Source organism: Myxine glutinosa, chromosome 6 (genome assembly GCF_964187855.1).
Source record: "Myxine glutinosa chromosome 6, kmMyxGlut1.1, whole genome shotgun sequence".
Taxonomy (NCBI): domain Eukaryota; kingdom Metazoa; phylum Chordata; class Myxini; order Myxiniformes; family Myxinidae; genus Myxine; species Myxine glutinosa.
The window spans coordinates 10,977,558-11,002,075 of NC_136266.1; the positions used below are offsets into that span (position 1 = coordinate 10,977,558).

A 24,518-nucleotide genomic window follows, 5' to 3' on the forward strand; every position below is an offset into this window, starting at 1 on the left:
CCATTCAATGGAGTACATGTAACATCTGCAATCTCCAAAAACAGCACCTTTTGTGATGAGATTCATAAGTGAAATAACCTTCTGGCGAAACACTCTGGCAAGAAGATCATGCCTGTCTTGGGCTGTCTGACCAAGCATAAGTTCTGCTGTGATCTCGGGCCATGTAGGATTGCAGGTAAAAGTGATAAACACATCAGGTCTACCATAGTAGTGAACATAAGTCATGGCATCCTGTGTGTACTCATGCATGTAGCGAGGACCCCCTGTGAAGGAAGAGGGCAGTATAACCAACTGTCCAACATTGGCAGCATGACCATCATTTGCAACAGCATCTCTGAGGTGAACATAGCTTTCCACTCTTAATCTCTTCTGGTTGTGTCTGATGTAGCACAATCGCTCAGACTCAATCTTGGCATACACGTCAACAATGAATTGGTGGAAGAGCTGACCATATCGCAAAATATGACTGTCCATTTGTCTGACCATAATTCGGTAGGAATAGAAGTCATTGGCAGACACTTTTTTCCATCACGTCTATGGTGTACAAAGTGATATCCACCCTCACCTTTCCAGCATATGAGAGGATACTGCAAGGCATCATAGGCCTTATTAGTTTCAGAAATACGAATCAGTTTGTCATCTTGCTGTTGGAGAATGATGTCTCGCCGATTGAATTCTTGTCCAGATATGAGGACAGCCACATCCGAAACAGTAGAGCATTAAAGCGCTGTGGATGCTGTCCTGTTGGAGTTCTGTCAGCATGGATGATTACTTTCCAGTTTGGCTGTGTTAGATTATGCAAAGTAGTGCGAAAACTCTTAACATAATTATTATGAGCACGGAGCATCTGCTGAAGGGCCAGCACAATTTCCTCTCTGACAGTTGTAATATTTCTGCAGCGCTGCTGTACCTGCTACTGCTCACCACCCAGGAAATAAATTTGAAGAAACTTTGGGTCTTCATTAGGTAAGGGCAAAAGCGAACCAGCCAAATGGTAAACCTGTCCCTGAAACTTAAAGGTTGGCATCCGTCCTTGTTGCTGCACAATGCTTGTAGTACCAAATGAGGTCATTTGAAAGCAGGAGTTGTACTTTCGTATGTTTGGCAAGAAATGGTGGGAGTCTCTGTTGCTGCCAGCTAAAAGTGACTTTCGTGGTTCAGGTGATTCTGTGAGGGGTGGGAGAAGCACTTTGCCTCCAGCACAACAAATTCCAGGTGATTCAGCCTTCCACTTCTTTGCTCTACAGTGTTTACAGATGACATACATTCCACCTATGTGAACAATAGAATCACCTTCATAGTTGATGGAGGAGTCATATTGAAAGGCAGCAAGCCTCTTGTTCTGCCACTTGCTTGCTCTCACTGGTGTCTGCCTGGTGCGGTGTGCATCAAGTCGTGCCCTTGTCTGGACCGGAGTTTCTGCTGCCCTGGCTGCTGAATGTCTGGCTAAATCAGCCGCTTTTCAAGAAGTTGTCTGGGCCGGAGTTTCTGCAGCCCTGAGTGCTGTCTGCCTGGTCTGCTGTGCAGCAATTCGCGCTTGTGTTTGAGCAGGAGTTTGAGCTGATCTCAGTTGTGCCTGTCTGGTCTGCTGTGCAGCAATTCGCGCTTGTGTTTGAGCAGGAGTTTGAGCTGATCTCAGTTGTGCCTCTCTGGTCTGCTGTGCAGCAATTCGCGCTTGTGTTTGAGCAGGAGTTTGAGCTGATCTCAGTTGTGCCTGTCTGGTCTGCTGTGCAGCAATTCGCGCTTGTGTTTGAGCAGGAGTTTGAGCTGATCTCAGTTGTGCCTGTCTGGCTCGCTGGGCTGCAAGTCGAGCTTCTCTCTCTGTTGAGGACTCTCTTTGTCTCTTTTGCTGTACTTGTATTGCATGTGCATCTGCATTTGCAGAACGTTACATTTAGGTCCCATTTACGAAGTTACTGAGAAGTGATTGTCTGTAAGAAAGGAGAAAAACACAAATGTATTGAAACGCTAGTGCTGAGTAGTATATGACGCCACTGAGTGAAGAACAATATCCGTATGGACTGAAAAACATACGTTAGTGTTGAGTAGTATATGACACCACTGAGTGAAAAACAATATGCGTATTGACTGAAAAACATACACAAAAATCAATATAACTATATCTTACCTTTTGTACTGAAAATACCAGTATTTGTAAACATTATTGCAAATGGCTGTGAACAATCGCCTCCTGAAACATCCCATGAGAGGGTATCCTAGGATGAAATAGCTTTGATTTGGAGGCAGTGCAGAAATGTCAGATTTGGTCCCCGGGGGGTGTGGGTGGGGGTCGGATGTGGGAGTGGTCGGGTTTTTTTGTTCATCAGTGATTCTGTGGTGCATGGGGACCCTCGTGCCAAATTTGGTGAAGATCCGTTGAGAAATGGCAAATTTGGTCCCCGGTGGGTGGGGGGTTGGGGGGGCGGTGGAATTTTTTGGTTCATCAGTGATTCTGTGGTGCATAGGGACCCCCGTGCCAAATTTGGTGAAGATCCGTTGAGAAATGGCAAATTTGGTCCCCGGTGGGGGGGGGGGGGGGCGGTGGAATTTTTTGGTTCATCAGTGATTCTGTGGTGCATAGGGACCCCCGTACCAAATTTGGTGAAGATCCGTTGAGAAATGGCAAATTTGGTCCCCGGGGGGGGGGAGGGTGGGGGCGGTGGAATTTTTTGGTTCATCAGTGATTCTGTGGTGCATAGGGACCCCCGTGCCAAATTTGGTGAAGATCCATTGAGAAATGGCAAATTTGGTCCCCGGTGGGGTGGGGTGGGGGGTGGGGGTGGGGGGCGGTGTAATTTTTTGGTTCATCAGTGATTCTGTGTTGCATAGGGACCCCCGTGCCAAATTTGGTGAAGATCCGTTGAGAAATGGCAAATTTGGTCCCCGGTGGGGGGGGGGGGGGTGAGGGGCGGTGGAATTTTTTGCTTCATCAGTGATTCTGTGTTGCATAGGGACCCCCATGCCAAATTTGGTGAAGATCCGTTGAGAAATGGCAAATTTGGTCCCCGGGGGGGGGGGGAGTGTGGGGCGGTGGAATTTTTTGGTTCATCAGTGATTCTGTGATGCATAGGGACCCCCGTGCCAAATTTGGTGAAGATCCGTTTAGAAATGGCGACGCTGTTTCAGAACAAACAAACAAACAAACAGACAACCTTTCACGCTTATAATATAGATATAGCTCTGTGTGCACTGGAAGGTGAGGAGTTACGGGAGGGTGTAACGTGCAAGTCGAAATTTTCACGAGATTTCCTTAACATTTGGAATAGCCTTGGAATGTGTGAATGCCTCTTAGATGTCACGAAATTAATCATGGATTTCCTCTTCTTCAATTTTATAACAATCAACTTTGATGCAGGAGGAGGCCATTCGGACCATCATGCCTGCACTACACCAACAACAGATTAAATTAATTCGTCAGGCTATAGACTTAATTTAAATGGGGAAGGGGGAGGAGTCATATATGCAAATAAAATTAATATTTAAACAAACGGTTCATTATTATTATTGCGATAATTATATTATATTATTTTTTAGCGGGAGTGGGACGAATTGGCTGTTGTCGAGTGACAAACACAAAATGTCTCATCACCCTTCGATAAGTCAGCCAAAGTAGCAATATCTAGGAATTGTCCGTATATTTGAAGTTACGTATCACATGAGGTTGTGATGTGATTCAGAAAATGAAATTTGGGAAAAGAAAGAAGAGAGGGGAGGATAGGAGGGATAAAGGATTTTTTTTTTTGGAAATGTTGAAGAGTACAGTGAAAGAGGTGTTAGAGGAGGTATAGGGATGAAGGAGGGTGCGTGGTGGTGGGGTGATGTTCACTTCGCTGGACAAGAAAAAGCAATCAGAGATTGCAGACCCTCACCAGGACGTGTTTTTGTGATGTATTTTGTGTGGTGTTTATATCAGCTGCTGTGTTTGGGTGGTTTATTGAGGACGCAGATTTATGTTCAATCCAACATGGCTGCCGAACCACGTGACTAATGACGTCGTCAATTTCATTCTCGCGTACAATCTTTGTGTAGATCATGCTCAATAAATTTAAAACTGATAGGATCAAGTGTTATACTTGTCTAGTTGTGACGTCATAATGAAGGCACCGATGACATCATCATGAATATATGTTGTTCCCCATGAGGTGTGCTTGACAATGAGCCATGGTTATTTTTTTTCCATAGAGCAGTTTCGCAGATATAGAGGTGCAAAGTTATTCGGTTTTTCCAAGATGGCACCCGTACCACGTGACCCATGACGTCATAATTATCATTAAAACATTCTAGAGCAGGAGGCGCTCCTGTTGTGAAAATTTCTTCTCAATCGGACCAACTGTTGCAGGGAAAAGCATACTCAAGTTCTATGCAGACAAACAAACAGACATGAAAAATCACTCATAGAGCGACACTTGGCGGAAAACAAAACAAACTAGAACGGCACTCAGTAGAGCATCCTTTTGACCTCAAAAATAATTGGTGGTTGAATTCAGTGACCTGATATGCAAATCGTTTTCAAATTATTAGTTAATCGGATGAAAATTGACAATTTTAGAAATTTGGCCTATGTTGACCTTTTGGCCTATGTTGACCTCAAATATATATGTATTTTTGTTTTATGTCCAAGGCTCCAGGCACGGACTATGTAGCCCTCATCGAGGCCAGGCCTTAAATACAACAACAACAACATGCATTTTAAGGCCATGTTGTCCTGCGGGGGTTAGCCTTGCGGTCCCCATGACAATCTTCTCCATTTTGCCCTATTTTCTGCATCTCTCCTTGTTAACCCCCTTGCCCGCATTTCTTCTTCCACCATCTTTAGCCAAGTCTTTCTCGGTCTTCCCCGTCCTCTACTTCCTTCTACATTAACTTCCATCACTCTTCTCAACCAGTCACTTTCATCCTTCCTCAATACATGACCAAACCATCTCAACCTGTTCCTCTTCACAGCATCAATCACAGGCAATATTCCCATCATCTTTCGCAATTCATCATTTGTCTTCCTCTCTCTCAACAATACTCCGCACATCCATCGAACCATTCGCATTTCCACCCTTTCCAGCCTTCGTTGCTGCTCTACATTCATTACCCATGTCTCGCTCCCATAAATCATAACACTTCTCACACATGCATCATACACCTTTCCCTTCAGCTTCAGCGACACTCTCCTCCTCATCAGCACGCCACTCAGTTCCCGAAACTTCTTCCATGCACATCTCACTCGAGCAACCGTTGCCGAGTCTGATCCACCTTCTCCATTCAGCATGTCTCCGAGGTAGCAAAATGTTTTCACACCTTCCAGCTTCACGCCATCTCCAAGATCCAACTCAACATTTCCTCCATCTGCAGCTCCCTCTGTGCACACCTTACATTTGAATGTAGCTGCCACACTGGTTAATGACCCTCTCAGACCACTACATTTTTGATGAACCCACTCAGCACACATTGTACATTGAATGGAGTTCACTCCGACACCCTTCCTGCACACAGCACACGGCCACTTCCCAGTTCTTTCCACCTCACCACATGCTTTACCACTTGCCATCACCTTTGTCTTTCCGATATTCACCTTCAGACCTTTTGTCTCCATACATTCCTTCCACTTGTTCATCTTTTCCTTCAGTCCATCCATACTTTCCGCAATCAACACCAGATCATCTGCATACAACAACTCCCACGGTAAACCCTCCTTTACGGTCTGAGCCAGCACCTCCATCACAGCTACAAATAGTAGTGGACTTAGTACCGACCCCTGATGCACTCCCACCTTCACCTCAAACTCACCACTGTTCCCGTCCTTCGTCCTTACAGCTGTGCGTGCTCTTTTGTACATTGCCATCACTACTCTGATCAACCATAACCATATGTACTCTGGCCAGGCCTTAAATAAAAGAGAAGAAAAGTGTATGATGTTTGTTTGCGAGAAAGAGAGATTAAAGTTAGGCCGGTAGCTCTAGTTTGAGTGAGACAGAGAGTAAGACAAGCAATCCTGACACGGAGAGTGAAAGATGGTTCTGGACACTACTTGAACGCACCCAGGTCAGAATGGTAGTACTACCCTGGGCAGTTGTTGTCTACAGCATACTACCTAAAATATAATTGGTAGTTAAATCGAGTCAACTGATATGAAAATCCGATTCATATTTCAAGTCAATCGGATGAAAATTGAGGATTTTCGAAATATGAAAAAAGTGGTTGACCTTTTGCCTATGTTGACCATTTGGCCCATGTTGATCTCAAAAATAGTTGGTGATTGAATTCAGTTTGCTGATATGAAAATCCTATTCAAATTTCAAGTCAATCGGATGAAAATTGAGGATTTTAGGAATCTGTAAAAAGTAGTTGACCTTTGGCCTATGTTGACCTTTTGACCTAAAACATAGGATTTTGTCAGACCATGAACGCTACCATTTGGTGAACTTTTGTGAAGATCGGTTTAAAATTGTGACCTGTGGGCAAGTATAAGTGAGTGGACAGACAAACACACACACACAAACTGGAGTGATCAACATACTTGTCAAATAATTTTTTTGCCAAGTAGCAATCAAACACACAAACAAACAAACACACACACAAACAAACAAACACACACACAAACACATAAACAAACACAAACAAACACACACACAAACAAACACACACACACACACACAAACAAACACACACACAAACAAACAAACACACACACAAACAAACAAACACACAAACAAACACATAAACAAACACAAACAAACACACACACAAACAAACACACACACACACACACACACACACACACACAAACAAACACACACACACAAACAAACACACACACACAAACAAACAAACACACAAACAAACAATCACACAAACACACAAACAAACACATAAACAAACACAAACAAACAAACACACACACAAACAAACACACACAAACACACAAAGAAACAAACACAAACACACACAAACAAACGAACACACACAAACAAACACATAAACAAACACAAACAAACAAACACACACACAACCAAACACACACAAACACACAAAGAAACAAACACAAACACACACAAACAAACGAACACACACAAACAAACAAACACAAACAAACAAAAACAAACAAACGAACACACACAAACAAACAAACGAGCCCAAATTCAATACCCTCTTCTCTGGCGAGGGTAATAAAACTGGGGTTTATCAAACTTACCAAAATCAAAGTAATTCCTCAGGTAGGTTCGCCGCGTTGCTCTCACTCTTCTGCACTTACAACTTCCTTGGGAGAGCAAATGATAAAACACAGTGGGTAGAGCTGGGACATCCTTAGATGGCACACACATGTTACACCAATGAATGCACGAATCGCACACATCAATTTCCCCAACACTCAGCACCCCAACAGCACATTGTGCAATTCGTCCTTTAGGCAAAATAAATGGTTGAGATAAATAAATGGAGAGCGAGATTTGCCCTTCGTGGAGGACATACCAGAAGCACATTCATTGCTTTGTAGTCCTGGACGGAATGGTCGACCGAGCGAGGGTAGATCGCTTTCTTCTGAAACACACGCAACGAGCAGCCTGGAGATTACCGAACGTTGCTATGACAAAAATGAGCTTACACAGTTATATTTTATATGATATATTATATGGTAAAGATTATATTTTATATGATATATTATATGGTAAAGATTATATTTTATATGATATATTATATGGTAAAGATTATATTTTATATGATATATTATATGGTAAATATTATACTTTATATGATATTGTTACAGATACGACTTTGATGGTATGGTGGGCCGAGCGGGATGGCCGCCGTATCCGTACAAGTTACCCGATTGTGCCCGAATGTTGACTAATCGCGCTACGCTGGCTCAATAGGAAAGAGAAGACACCCGGCTGGGCTATAATGACACAATACGACACCAGGGTTTCGATTTTCAAGTATATTCGTACGGAAAAAGGTTAGATTACAGGGACGAGAGGGACATCATAGGAAGACAGGCACTTAGACACACTCTTATATTAACCCTAGACAGACCACAGATAAACGGGACAACGCTGACTCACACGGGATTTGATGGCAAGGAAAGCGGCAGTCGATGGCTCAGGTGCACCTGGCTCAGGGACAGAATCACGTACGGTGGTGTCCAGCAGATGCGGGGAGGTCGCTCAGCGCTCGTGGGTCGCGACTTTGGTGGAGATGCCGGGGAGGTCGCTCAGCGCTCGGGAGGGTGGCGTCTTGTCCTTCCAAGCTCGGGGCGCATCTGACGTCACGTCCGGCGCGGGGCCGCGTATATCCGGCGGGGAGTCACGCCCTCGCTCGTTAGCTCCGCCCCATATGGCATCGGCCCATGGCTTCTCATTGGGTGCGGGGGTTACCGGCTCCGCCCTTGACGAGGGGCCGACAGGGAGCCCCCTTCTGGGTAACCCCGTCGAGCACATGTTCAATGGCGGCCAACCGAGCCGGAGTGAGGACGCAAAGCCGCTGTTGTTGTGGTTGTTGTTGGAGCTTGAGATGATGGGAAGAGATGCGGGGAGGTATGGGAAGGTCCTAAACTCCTACTGGTGCCATATCATCACATTCTGGTGCAACGAAGAGTCATAATTAATGGAAACAAGTCCTTAACTGACATAGATTAAGAATAACTAGCAAGATGTCCTATAATTGTCTACGTGTGGTGCGGGGGACCTGGGCACGACATTTAATGGGGGAATGAAGGGGAAGATCGGCTCTAATGGGTGTTGTTTACAGACAATGGGACTAGGGAATGGGGTAAGGGGAGAGTTGGGGAGTATCGGAGAAGATAGGGGAATATTTACAAGCGGATATGGAGGTCAAATTCCATATTCGCAACATTGCACCCTTCTCTACCCTCGGGGCGTCCCGACCCGATAAATTTTTACCTACTTTAGTGTGGCACGCAATGTAGTTCCCTCTACTATTAACTCTACCCTGAGTGCGACAGTTTTATAGATATTCACAAATGAGTAAATATGTCCCCCTGCGACGTTGCACCCTTCTCCTCTCAGAAACACACCCACAGGATAACCGAATCCGGAAAGAATCCTCAAACTAAACATACAGCCGGTAGGGAGCATTATTTACAAGACTACGCTGATATTTACACTACGATCCAGGACCTGTCTTTGGAGGAACACATGCAGATGTTATGCATAGAGAGAGCGCGCTTGCCAGCATCGATACACCAACCCACGAGTGCTCTGTGGCCGACGGCCTTTAATAACGTGCAGAGCACCCTTCCCGAGCATCAAAAGCACCACCCCACCACCAATCGGTGCAGTCACCATTGTTCAATGATTAAAAATAAATGCGACAACCCCTAACCCTGCAGGTGTCTCTTGCTCTTCTTGTGGTGCACTTGGTGTTACTTAAAAGTGGTTCACCTGTATGGCATAGGTGCCACGTTGACCCATAGGTCCATCCCCGGGTGGTGCTTGGCCGCAAACGAACTGCGGTCCATCGTGGGTGGCCACAAACATTGCGGTCCATATGGTGTATCGATCCCGGCAGCAAGCAGCGAAAGTGCAGGCCCACAACTGCGTCGCCAGCACCTCTCTCTCCTCTCTCTCTACCCCAAAGCCAGATCCTCGGAGGTGGGAGACAAAAACAAGACAAGTGAGCAAGGTGGTAAGGGCGCAAAAGTGCACGCAATGCAAGGTGATGCACACTGGGGGCACATGGGAACCAGGTGAGACAGGTACGTTCCTACCGTACGCCCCCCCCACCAGGTAACCTACATGGCCCCTCCCTTACCCCTTACTGTATCAACAAAACACAACACTACCCATAAACATCTACTTTACAAATCCACAAACATCCCTACTGTCTTCCCCGTTCCTCCCATATACCAAATTCGTCTTCTCTCCCTCCTAACCAATCAAATTTGCCATTTTCAACTCTCATCAAAATTTGCCATTTTCAACTCAACATCAAAATTTGCCATCACCAATTCATCATCAGTCCCTCCTAGGGAGGGAGAGATGGAATCACCCCAATGTCTCATCCACGTCGTGATGCGTCTCACAAATCCAACAGCAATTCTCATTTCTGCAACACAAACAAAGAAAACACAGGTGTGGAGTCATCATCATCACCACAGGTAAGTGGCTGCGTATGGTGCGACAGGTTCATCAATCCTAACTATCTCCTAAATGACTTTAACAACTTTACACTACCCGGGGGCTTTCTCCGGCCAAACCATTGGCCCTCTTACACTATGGGTTCTAAAAACCAATTCCCATTGGCCAAACTGTGGTGCTCTTCAATTTGGGGTCTCACTCCCCCGATTCATCTCCCGGTGCCCTCGTACAATTTCTGGGCTGTGGCGTGTACCTCTCCCAGTGGGTCTACCCACCTGCACACCTCCACCACTGCAGTTGCCTCCGAGCTTACCTGCTCCTTGCCCTAACCTAACTACCTGGGGAAGGCCCTCTGGCACTCTCCCCACTCGGTGCCCTCTCTGGCACTGGGCTGCCCGATCCACACCCGGGATCCTCAGGCACCCACTCACAACTACCGGCTCCCAGAGCCCACCTGCGGCCTCACCTGGCCGACATCCTCACAGTGGTGGAGTGCCCAACCAACTACACACACTAACAGGCTACACGCCCAGCCATTTCCACAACACTAATGCACCCATTCACAACACCATTCTGCAACCGCACCACAAATGCCAATATCCAACCACAATTTACCTGCACCCTCTACCTAACACTTACACTACCCGCCCCGGGTACTCGTGAAAGGGGTCCACTCTTCCCCCATTCACACCTTCGCACCATGCACACCACTCCGTACCACTCACTCCAACTCTCTCCACACACCTGTACCTGCACACCTGTGCTCTCACACTTGGTGCCACCTGCACCCTTCTCTCCCCAAGCGCATTCGCGCTGATCCACAACACTCACTACTCATACACTGCTCCACACACCTGTCCAGATGCACCCCTGTGCAATCACACCTGTCCAGTTGCACACCTGTGCAATCACACCTGTTCAATCCTCACACACACAGCATCATCTCAGCTAACTACTCCCTTCTGAAACTTGCGCTTCCCAGTCGTCCCTTTAAACTATTGCGCTCCCACGTCATTATCATCCATACTAATCTACCTGCGTCCCCACTACAGGTATCAGTCACTAACTAAACTTAACGTTACCTAAGGTCATCTTCGCTAGATCCCTACACACCATATCCTAACCCACCCGGGCTAGTTTTCACTGCCATACACCCCATAATCTATTGCTCCTTTGCCCCCCCTATGTGAGGGATGGTGGATTTGCCATCCCACCACATCGGGGGTCTCTCACTACCAATTTTGCACATCAAATTTCAACAAATTAAAAATTTGCCAATCACTACCCATCATCTGCCAATCACTACTGCCAATCCCTTGCCAATCATCAAATTTTGTTTTTCTCCAATTTTGGGGCCAAAACACTAACCTCATCACCCAGTCTACTCACTAATACCTCTCGGTGCGCCAATTCCCGTCCAAAGCCCGGCTTCGTAAAGCCAAACAATGAATGCTGGTTGTTTTGTGCCAGTGGCTGGATGCATCCCGCATTCGGTGCAGGGAAGGAGGTTTACCCGGGCCGAGATCCCACGCACCATCTCGGCACGGAGCCATCCCATGGCTCGATCTCGGCCTGCCGGAATGCCTCACCAAAAAGTGGTCGCCATGACGACCCTTTCTATCGGGCTGCCAGCTCCGCCTAGTGGAGCCTGGACGCGGCCGTTCAAAGCGAGGCCCGGCACGCACCGAGGGCCTGCTTCGGCTAAAAGTCGCTCTAACCTCTAACCCGTGTAACGTCGATGCTTCACCTGGACGCTTACACCCCGCAGCCCGTTCCTTGCTCACACATCCAGCCGTGCCCATGCTCCTCGTACCGTTCCTTACACACCCAGGCACACCCATTCCACTCACAGCCTTGGTCACACACCTGACCACCGAACACTTTGGCACACATTCGTTGTTCGCACACCTCACCAATACACCTCTTCGCGCCCCCTCCTCGGTCACCTCCTCTGTGACAATCACAGGTGTGCTCTCATTCGCACACCCAACCACGTGCCTCACCACCAACTCCAGCGTGCATTCCCACTCACGCTCTACCATTCCAGGTGTGCATCCTTCCATCCCAGGTGTACATCCTCGTTCACCTGTCACAACTAACTCACGCTCCATGTCACTCCCACTACTTTCACCTCCATTCTTGACAGCGCACTCACCCTTACTCTTGACAGCGCACTCTTTCCTCATGCACCTGTCCGTCACACACCTTCCTCGCGCACACTCTCCCGTCACACCCTCTGTAACACTCACCACAGGTGTGCATTCTTCCTTGCCTTTGACAGCGCACTCTTTCCCCATGCACCTGTCCGTCACACACCTTCCTCGCGCACACTCTTGCGTTACACCCTCTGTAACACTCACCACAGGTGTGCATTCTTCCTTGCCTTTGACAGCGCACTCTTTCCCCATGCACCTGTCCGTCACACACCTTCCTCGCGCACACTCTTGCGTTACACCCTCTGTAACACTCACCACACCACGCTTCCATGTGCTCCCTCGCACACGCGCTACGACCGACTCACTCTCGCCAGCACCCTCACTCCTTGGCACGCACTTTTTCCTCACACACCCCAGAGTCGGACTTTCTCGCACACCTCCTTTTTCGCACACCAGACCTGTCGCACACTTCACCAACGGCCTCTCACGAACACCCGGGTCCATCTCGACCCCCAAGCTTCTTAAATCCCCTGGCGCATCATACGCACGACCATATTGGTCACCACTTACACCGGGTCCTCTTTCTCTTCGCTTCTCCTCCATCACCTGCGAATCCCTCATCCGGTTAATGAGCACATCATCACGATCCGAACACAGACTCTGGACCAATTCTTTTACCTCCTCTTTTATCTCTTTCTTATCCTCTCTCCGTCGCTTCTTAATTTCGCTCACCCCTTCTTCCACTTCCTCTAATTTTTGCTTCATCTCCTTCATCTCTTCGTGCGCCCCTTTAAGTTCTTCCTCTAACTCCACTTTATTTTTTTCTATGTGCTCCCGCACCTCCCGCTCTTTAACCTCCATTACCTCTACCACCTTGTCCATTTTCCTCGTCAGGTCCTCATGTACCGTCTGGCACTCTTTTTTAATTACCCCTACGTCCTTTTTCATCTCCTTCTGTGTCGATTTTAAACCCTCTATTACCGCTGTGTTCTTCTTTACCTGGTCCCCCAGCTCCTTTTGTCCCACTGTCAGTTGTTCTACTCCCAGCGTCAACTCCTCTATACCACCTTGCAATTTTACAGTCCCCTTTCTCACCTCTTTCTCCATGCGCTCCTTACAGTGCCTCACCTCCTCGCGCACTCCTCCGACCTCCTCACTCACTCCTCTTCTGATCTCCTCTCCCATCACTTGCATCTCCTGCCCAGATGCCACCCTCATCTGCTCCATTTCCTCCCTGTGAGCATCCAGTTTGGTTTCTACCCCCATTCTGACCCCCTCTATCTGCTGCTCCATTTGTTTAACTTCCCTTTCCGCTTGGTCCCTCATGTCCCTCAATTTGCCTTCCATACTGTTTTCTAACCCCTCTAACCCTTTTTGCATCCCTTCCATTTGATTCTCTTGAGCGGCCATTCTGTTTTCTACCCCCATTAACCCATTTCTCACCTCTTTTATCCCGTTGTCTAACCCCTCAAAATTATTGTCTAACTTCCCAAATTTCTTGTCTAACTCCTCAAAATTATTGTCTAACTTCCCAAATTTCTTGTCTAACCCCTCACCAGTACCCCTCGCTTCGTCCCTCATTACCCCCATTTGGCCCTCTAATCGCTCACCCTGAGCATCCATCCGGTTCCCCATTACCCCCATTTGGCCCTCTATTCGCCCACTATCAACCCTCATTTGGCCCTCCATCCTATCCATTTTTGCATTCAGTTGGGTCAAGAATAATCTGAGGTCAAACCCGGTTTGCCCAGCGTCCCCAGCCGCCACCGCAGGCTCGCCCTCCGCGGCGCCGCTATTTTGGGACCCTTCAACCACGTGAGCGAGCGCGCCATTTTGCGCGCCCGCTACTTCGTGCGTGACGGCGCTATTTTGCGAACCTGCCGCCCTCACTGCTTCGCTCTCCTCATGTCCCTCAATTTGGTCCTGGACCGACCCTGCTTCACTCTCCCCTACCGGACCCCAGCCGTCTTGATCCGCCATAGCGCGACTTGCAAAATTCGAGTTTCGTAAAACAAAACAAATTTCGGCCGCTCCAAATTTTGACCAAATTTTTTTTTTTCCTCTATTCGTTTTTTTTTTTTTTTCTTCAAAACTTGGTCGGGCCTCGAATCTCACTCCCGACACCAATTGTTACAGATACGACTTTGATGGTATGGTGGGCCGAGCGGGATGGCCGCCGTATCCGTACAAGTTACCCGATTGTGCCCGAATGTTGACTAATCGCGCTACGCTGGCTCAATAGGAAAGAGAAGACACCCGGCTGGGCTATAATGACACAATACGACACCAGGGTTTCGATTTTCAAGTATATTCGTACGGAAAAAGGTTAGATTACAGGGACGAGAGGGACATCATAGGAAGACAGGCACTTAGACACACTCTTATATTAACCCTAGACAGACCACAGATAAACGGGACAACGCTGACTCACACGGGATTTGATGGCAAGGAAAGCGGCAGTCGATGGCTCAGGTGCACCTGGCTCAGGGACAGAATCACGTACGGTGGTGTCCAGCAGATGCGGGGAGGTCGCTCAGCGCTCGTGGGTCGCGACTTTGGTGGAGATGCCGGGGAGGTCGCTCAGCGCTCGGGAGGGTGGCGTCTTGTCCTTCCAAGCTCGGGGCGCATCTGACGTCACGTCCGGCGCGGGGCCGCGTATATCCGGCGGGGAGTCACGCCCTCGCTCGTTAGCTCCGCCCCATATGGCATCGGCCCATGGCTTCTCATTGGGTGCGGGGGTTACCGGCTCCGCCCTTGACGAGGGGCCGACAGGGAGCCCCCTTCTGGGTAACCCCGTCGAGCACATGTTCAATGGCGGCCAACCGAGCCGGAGTGAGGACGCAAAGCCGCTGTTGTTGTGGTTGTTGTTGGAGCTTGAGATGATGGGAAGAGATGCGGGGAGGTATGGGAAGGTCCTAAACTCCTACTGGTGCCATATCATCACATTCTGGTGCAACGAAGAGTCATAATTAATGGAAACAAGTCCTTAACTGACATAGATTAAGAATAACTAGCAAGATGTCCTATAATTGTCTACGTGTGGTGCGGGGGACCTGGGCACGACATTTAATGGGGGAATGAAGGGGAAGATCGGCTCTAATGGGTGTTGTTTACAGACAATGGGACTAGGGAATGGGGTAAGGGGAGAGTTGGGGAGTATCGGAGAAGATAGGGGAATATTTACAAGCGGATATGGAGGTCAAATTCCATATTCGCAACAATATATTATATGGTAAAGATTATATTTTATACAATATCATTGTATGGTAAAGATTATATTTTATATGATATATTACATGTTAAATATTATACTTTATATGATATATAATATGCTAAGGATTATATTTTATATGATATATTATTCTGTAAGGATTATATTTTATATGATATATTATTCTGTAAGGATTATATTTTATATGACATTATTCTGTAACGATTATATTTTATATGATATATTATGTCAGGATTATTTTATATGACATATTATTCTGTAAGGATTAAAATTTTAATATGATATAGTATTCTGTAAGGATTATATATGATATGATATATTATTCTGTAAGGATTATATATTATATGATATATTATTCTGTAACGACTATATATTATATGATATATTATTCTGTAAGGATTATATTTTATATGATATATTATTCTGTAAGGCTTATATTTTTATGATATATTGCTCTGTAAGCATTATATTTTATATGATATATTATATATGCTAAGGAATATATTTTGCATGATATATTTTATGATAAGGATTATATTTTATATGAAATAGTATTCTGTAAGGATTATATTTTACATGATATATTATTCTGTAAGGATTATATTTTATATGATATATTCTTCTGTAAGGATTATAATTTATATGAAATATATGGTAAGGATATTTTATAAGAAATATTTTATGATAAGGATCATATTTTATATGATATATTATTCTGTAAGGATTATATATTATATGATATATTATTCTGTAAGGATTATATTTTATATGATATATTATTCTGTAAGGATTATATTTTTTATGATATATTGTTCTGTAAGGATTATATTTTATATGATATATTATATATGCTAAGGAATATATTTTGTGTGATATATTTTATGATAAGGATTATATTTTATATGATATATTATTCTGTAAGGATTATATATTATATGATATATTATTCTGTAAGGATTATATTTTATATGATATATTATTCTGTCAGGATTATATATTATATGATATATTATTCTGTAAGGATTATAATGTATATGATATATTATTCTGTAAGGATTATATTTTTATGATATATTGTTCTGTAAGGATTATATTTTATATGATATATTATTCTGTGATGAATATATTTTGTGTGATATATTATTCTGTAACGATTATATTTTATATGATATATTATTATGTAAGGATTATATTTTATATGATATATTATTCTGTAACGATCATATTTTATATGATATATTATTCTGTGACGATTATATTTTATATGATATATTATTCTGTAACGATTATATTTTATATGATATATTATTATGTAAGGATTATATTTTATATGATATATTATTCTGTCATGAATATATTTTGTGTGATATATTATTCTGTAACGATTATATTTTATATGATATATTATTCTGTAAGGATTATATTTTATATGATATATTATTCTGTCAGGATTATATATTATATGATATATTATTCTGTAAGGATTATAATTTATATGATATATTATTCTGTAAGGATTATATTTTTATGATATATTGTTCTGTAAGGATTATATTTTATATGATATATTATTCTGTGATGAATATATTTTGTGTGATATATTATTCTGTAACGATTATATTTTATATGATATATTATTATGTAAGGATTATATTTTATATGATATATTATTCTGTAACGATCATATTTTATATGATATATTATTCTGTGACGATTATATTTTATATGATATATTATTCTGTAACGATTATATTTTATATGATATATTATTATGTAAGGATTATATTTTATATGATATATTATTCTGTCATGAATATATTTTGTGTGATATATTATTCTGTAACGATTATATTTTATATGATATATTATTATGTAAGGATTATATGTTATATGATATATTATTCTGCAATGAATATATTTTGTGTGATATATTTTATGATAAGGATTATATTTTATATGATATATTATTCTGTAACGATTATATTTTTATGATATATTTTATGATAAGGATTATATGTTATATGATATATTATTCTGTAAGGAATATATTTTGTGTGATATATTATTTATGATAAGGATTAATATATTTTATATGGTATATTATTCTGCAATGAATATATTTTATATGATATATTGTTGTGTAATGAATATATTTTATATGATATATTATTCTGTAACGATTATATTTTATATGATATATTATTATGTAAGGATTATATGTTTTATGATATCTTATTCTGTAACGATTATATATTATATGATATATTATTCTGTAAGGATTATATTTTATATGATATATTATTCTGTAAGGATTATATTTTTATGATATATTGTTCTGTAAGGATTATATTTTATATGATATATTATATATGCTAAGGAATATATTTTGCGTGATATATTTTATGATAAGGATTATATTTTATATGAAATAGTATTCTGTAAGGATTATATTTTATATGATATATTATTCTGTAAGGATTATATTTTTATGATATATTGTTCTGTAAGGATTATATTTTATATGATATATTATTATGTAAGGATTATATTTTATATGATATATTATTGTGTAACGATTATATTTTATATGATATATTATTATGTAAGGATTATTTGTTATATGATATATTATTCTGCAATGAATATATTTTGTGTGATATCTTTTATGATAAGGATTATATTTTATATGATATATTATTCTGCAATGAATATATTTTATATGATATATTGTTCTGTCAGGATTATATTTTATATGATATATTATTCTGTAACGATTATATTTTATATCATATATTATTATGTAAGGATTATATTTTATATGATATATTATTCTGTGACGATTATATTTTATATGATATATTATTCTGACGATTATATTTTATATGATATATTATTCTGTAACGATTATATTTTATATGATATATTATTATGTAAGGATTATATTTTATATGATATATTATTCTGTAATGAATATATTTTGTGTGATATATTATTCTGTAACGATTATATTTTATATGATATATTATTATGTAAGGATTATATTTTATATGATATATTATTCTGTAACGATTATATTTTATATGATATATTATTCTGACGATTATATTTTATATGATATATTATTCTGTAACGATTATATTTTATATGATATATTATTATGTAAGGATTATATTTTATATGATATATTATTCTGTAATGAATATATTTTGTGTGATATATTATTCTGTAACGATTATATTTTATATGATATATTATTATGTAAGGATTATATGTTATATGATATATTATTCTGTAAGCAATATATTTTGTGTGATATATTTTTATGATAAGGATTAATATATTTTATATGACATTATTCTGTAAGGATTATATTTTATGGTAAGGAGAAATTTACAAAACTCTCACCCACCTTAGGATGGATAAAAGCGGCATCGTTGGGGTGTAAACTCAAAATCACGATTGTATTGAGATACCAAACGAGTGAATCTTCCTCATCATGTGTACTTCCAGATTGGGAGAAACTTTGTATCGATAAAAAATGCAAATCATAATTTTATTGAGGATTTTATGAAACCTCCCACCTACCTTTCGACACCCGCTGGGACCCCAAACACGTTCCGCAGAAAGTTTGTTGGGGCTTTCCCCAAAACTGAGGGAGTAGTTTTGGGATGAACGCACACTCCTGTTTATTTTAATATAGATATGATAGATTGTATGCTGAGGATGAAATTTTATACGATATATTTTATGCTATGGATCATACTGTGTATCACATTCGAGAAGAAACTTTAATAGGGTGTGACATTCATCTCGGCATACCATTATTATTTAATTAATTCAAAGACAGTTAATTGAATTATTACCCTAATTGCGTCACACACTGCTCCCCCTATTTGTGACAAATCTCCCAAGAGATTCTGGGTATTCCAGATATGTTTACATTGTGAAGCATTCCTCTATATAGAACGTGCGTTCCGTATGCAACATATGTACGGATCAAACGAAGCGGGCTTCATGTCCTGCCTCCCCTATATCCCCGTCGAACTTGGCGGCACAAGCGCACCGTGCGGGAGTCCCAGCACGATGGCTTCGGGCTGGATGCACACGGCGTGCTCGTACACGGGCAGGGAGTCACAGGCGAGCGCTTCTGGCCAGCGGTGACCGTAGCGCAAGACGACGGGCTCGCAGCGTGCACGTGCGCGCGCACACACCGCACGGCACGGCCGGATGGGGTCGTCGGCCACGAGAGCCCCCGCGCACACGGGCGCGTACATGGCGCACAGGAAAAAGCGCAGGTCTCGGCTACAGTTGGTGTCCAGCAGCGCTTGGAAGGGCTCGATGGCGAGAGCCGCGTTGCCCTGCGTGCCGTGGTGCAGCAGGTTCGGGACCCGCGTTAGGTCCCAGGGCATCCCGGCACACATGGGCACTCGCATGGGCTCGCAGATGGAGGAAAAGGAGGTGACCGGGCTTGAAGAAAGCAGGAGCAGCACGGATAGCACCGGACCGATCCGTGCTCGGCCGGATGCCGGAGGGCGGCACGATCCGGTCATTCCTATTTGTTGGGAACCTGCAGACGTGGACCGTGCGGTGCGGGTCTTCCCGCGATCCCGCGAAAGGAAAAGGGCGTCGGGTTTCGGGGGGAGAAGGCACCTTTTAAACAGCGTCTGACATTAAAGAGTGATGGAGTATTACAGTTTGTGCGAGTCGTTGGGACTTCATTCCACGCCTGCCTTGCAGGTTCAAAGAGTGCGGAGGGCACCATCGTGTCCTTTGAAACGGGTAATAGGTATGCAGGTATGCAGCGATACAACTCACGGGTATCGTTAGCGCTGCCTTGATGTTCAGCCACACTCAATCAGCCATTCACCTGCACCTGTGAACACCATCCTGGACACCTTGCGCACATGACCTTTACGAATGAGTTTCCTGGCGGGAATCAATGTCCATTAAAACGAACGTTTCAGCAAGAAATCGGAACGTTCTTTGTGTGCTTTGTGACGTTTCACTGCTTCAAGAACAAATGGCTTTTGGGAATGGTGACCTATATGTGGAGCCAACTTCGGCTCTTTATGACCCGGCGGGTGGGGTACCTTGGGACGAGCAGCTGTGGAGGAAGCGATGAAAGACAAATGGAGCGGAACTTGGAGAGAAGTGGGCAAAAGCATCGGAAGAAAGTACAAATGGTGCTTTATACGAGCTGTGTGCGCAAATGCACCATCTCGATGAGGCCAGACTTGAACCCTGCATTCTCGAAGGTCTTGGTCCACACCTGAGCACGAAGCAAGTTTGTTTACTGTGGCAAGTGCTCACTTTCCATCCCGAGATCTCGTAAATAAACACAAATTGAATCTTAAAACTTTCAACATCTTCACTGTAAAGGTTCCTCTTGCAGCCCGGCACTTATCGAGGACGAGGAAAGGGGATCCAACAAGGGAAAACGGGTCTATAAAAGGACAAGAGTCGGTTTGCATCAGCAGAAAAACAAGGACAACAAATTTTCTCAACTAAAGGTTGAGAGAGGTGTGCATGAACCGCAATGGTAATGAAGGTGATGCTAACAGTGTGGTAAAGGTGGTTAAGCTTTGGTTAGTGCTGAAGAAGTCCCTGGTGGATGTGGAGACAATCACGCATAACACAGCAACAAAACTAATAACAGTTTGGACACTATTTTGTCGATGTGACGTCAGAACCAGAAAACTACAGGTCAGAACCAGAAAACATACAGGTCAGAACCAGAAAAAAATACAGGTCAGAACCAGAAAAACTACAGAACAGAACCAGAAAAACTACAGGTCAGAACCAGAAAAACTACAGGTCAGAACCAGAAAAACTACAGAACAGAACCAGAAAAACTACAGGTCAGAACCAGAAAAACTACAGGTCAGAACCAGAAAAACTACAGGTCGGAACCAGAAAAACTACAGGTCAGAACCAGAAAAACTACAGGTCAGAACCAGAAAAAAATACAGGTCAGAACCAGAAAAACTACAGGTCAGAACCAGAAAAAAATACAGGTCAGAACCAGAAAAACTACAGAACAGAACCAGAAAAACTACAGGTCAGAACCAGAAAAACGACAGGTCAGAACCAGAAAAACTACAGAACAGAACCAGAAAAACTACAGGTCAGAACCAGAAAAACTACAGGTCAGAACCAGAAAAACTACAGGTCGGAACCAGAAAAACTACAGGTCAGAACCAGAAAAACTACAGGTCAGAACCAGAAAAAAATACAGGTCAGAACCAGAAAAACTACAGGTCAGAACCAGAAAAAAATACAGGTCAGAACCAGAAAAACTACAGAACAGAACCAGAAAAACTACAGGTCAGAACCAGAAAAACTACAGGTCAGAACCAGAAAAACTACAGGTCGGAACCAGAAAAACTACAGGTCAGAACCAGAAAAACTACAGAACAGAACCAGAAAAACTACAGGTCAGAACCAGAAAAACTACAGGTCAGAACCAGAAAAACTACAGAACAGAACCAGAAAAACTACAGGTCAGAACCAGAAAAACTACAGGTCAGAACCAGAAAAACTACAGGTCGGAACCAGAAAAACTACAGGTCAGAACCAGAAAAACTACAGGTCAGAACCAGAAAAAAATACAGGTCAGAACCAGAAAAACTACAGAACAGAACCAGAAAAACTACAGGTCAGAACCAGAAAAACTACAGGTCAGAACCAGAAAAACTACAGGTCGGAACCAGAAAAACTACAGGTCAGAACCAGAAACACTACAGAACAGAACCAGAAAAACTACAGGTCAGAACCAGAAAAACTACAGGTCAGAACCAGAAAAACTACATGTCAGAACCAGAAAAACTACAGGTCAGAACCAGACAAACTACAGAACAGAACCAGAAAAACTAGAGGTCAGAACCAGAAAAACTACAGAAAAGATCCAGACAAACTACAGAACAGAACCAGAAAAACTACAGTACAGAACCAGAAAAAGTACAGGTCCGAACCAGAAAAACGACAAAACAGAACCAGAAAAACTACAGGTCAGAACCAGAAAAACTACAGAACAGAACCAGAAAAACTACAGGTCCGAACCAGAAAAACTACAGGTCCGAACCAGAAAAACTACAGGTCAGAACCAGAAAAACTACAGGTCAGAACCAGAAAAACTACAGGTCAGAACCAGAAAAACTACAGGTCAGAACCAGAAAAACTACAGGTCAGAACCAGAAAAACTACAGGTCAGAACCAGAAAAACTACAGAACAGAACCAGAAAAACTACAGAACAGAACCAGAAAAACTACAGAACAGAACCAGAAAAACTACAGGTCAGAACCAGAAAAACTACAGGTCAGAACCAGAAAAACTACAGAACAGAACCAGAAAAACTACAGAACAGAACCAGAAAAACTACAGGTCAGAACCAAAAAAACTACAGGTCAGAACCAGAAAAACTACAGGTCAGAACCAGAAAAACTACAGAACAGAACCAGAAAAACTACAGGTCAGAACCAGAAAAACTACAGGTCAGAACCAGAAAAACTACAGAACAGAACCAGAAAAACTACATGTCAGAACCAGACAAACTACAGAACAGAACCAGAAAAACTACAGGTCAGAACCGGAAAAACTACAGGTCAGAACCAGAAAAACTACGTCAGAACCAGACAAACTACAGGTCAGAACCGGAAAAACTACAGGTCAGAACCAGAAAAACTACATGTCAGAACCAGACAAACTACAGGTCAGAACCGGAAAAACTACAGGTCAGAACCAGAAAAACTACAGAACAGAACCAGAAAAACTACAGGTCAGAACCAGAAAAACTACAGGTCAGAACCAGAAAAACTACAGGTCAGAACCAGAAAAACTACAGGTCAGAACCAGAAAAACTACAGAACAGAACCAGAAAAACTACAGGTCAGAACCAGAAAAACTACAGGTCAGAACCAGAAAAACTACAGAACAGAACCAGAAAAACTACAGAACAGAACCAGAAAAACTCCATAACAGAACCAGAAAAACTACAGGTCAGAAACAGAAAAACTACAGGTCAGAACCAGAAAAACTACAGGTCAGAACCAGAAAAACTACATGTCAGAACCAGAAAAACTACAGGTCAGAACCAGAAAAACTACAGGTCAGAACCAGAAAAACTACAGGTCAGAACCAGAAAAACTACAGAACAGAACCAGAAAAACTACAGGTCAGAACCAGAAAAACTACAGGTCAGAACCAGAAAAACTACAGGTCAGAACCAGAAAACCAACAGGTCAGAAACAGAAAAACTACAGGTCAGAAACAGAAAAACTACAGGTCAGAACCAGAAAACCTACAGGTCAGAACCAGAAAAACTACAGGTCAGAACCAGAAAAACTACAGAACAGAATAAAACTACAGAACAGAACCAGAAAAACTACAGGTCAGAACCAGAAAACCTACAGGTCAGAACCAGAAAAACTACAGGTCAGAACCAGAAAAACTACAGGTCAGAACCAGAAAAACTACAGGTCAGAACCAGAAAAACTACAGGTCAGAACCAGAAAAACTACAGAACAGAACCAGAAAAACTACAGGTCAGAACCAGAAAAACTACAGGTCAGAACCAGAAAAACTACAGGTCAGAAACAGAAAAACTACAGGTCAGAAACAGAAAAACTACAGGTCAGAACCAGAAAAACTACAGGTCAGAACCAGAAAAACTACAGGTCAGAACCAGAAAAACTACAGGTCAGAACCAGAAAAACTACAGGTCAGAAACAGAAAACCTACAGGTCAGAACCAGAAAACCTACAGGTCAGAAACAGAAAAACTACAGGTCAGAAACAGAAAAACTACAGGTCAGAAACAGAAAAACTACAGGTCAGAAACAGAAAAACTAGTCAGAACCAGAAAAACTACAGGCCAGAACCAGAAAAACTACAGGTCAGAAACAGAAAAACTACAGGTCAGAAACAGAAAAACTACAGGTCAGAACCAGAAAAACTACAGGTCAGAACCAGAAAAACTACAGAACAGAACCAGAAAAACTACAGAACAGAACCAGAAAAACTACAGAACAGAACCAGAAAAACCATAAC

The 24,518-nt window shown here is 42.6% G+C and overlaps 1 protein-coding gene across 2 annotated transcripts in view; it reads right to left on the bottom strand.

Moving 5' to 3' along the window:
* The window catches only part of LOC137429132 (secreted frizzled-related protein 3-like), a 32,400-nt gene extending 12,305 nt beyond the window's left edge, over positions 1-20,095 (bottom strand). Inside the window, exons 1-3 of one of the 2 annotated variants that reach the window (XM_068119145.2) lie at positions 19,537-20,095; positions 7,462-7,527; positions 7,184-7,249 (exon numbers count right to left, since the gene is read on the bottom strand). In XM_068119145.2, coding sequence (XP_067975246.2) covers positions 7,184-7,249; positions 7,462-7,527; positions 19,537-20,023 — 619 coding nt within the window. In that variant the 5' untranslated portion in view covers positions 20,024-20,095. Of the gene's footprint in view, positions 1-7,183; positions 7,250-7,461; positions 7,531-19,536 lie in introns of both variants that reach the window. The other variant, XM_078779593.1, reaches the window with a different exon arrangement.
* Positions 20,096-24,518: the final 4,423 nt, after the last annotated feature.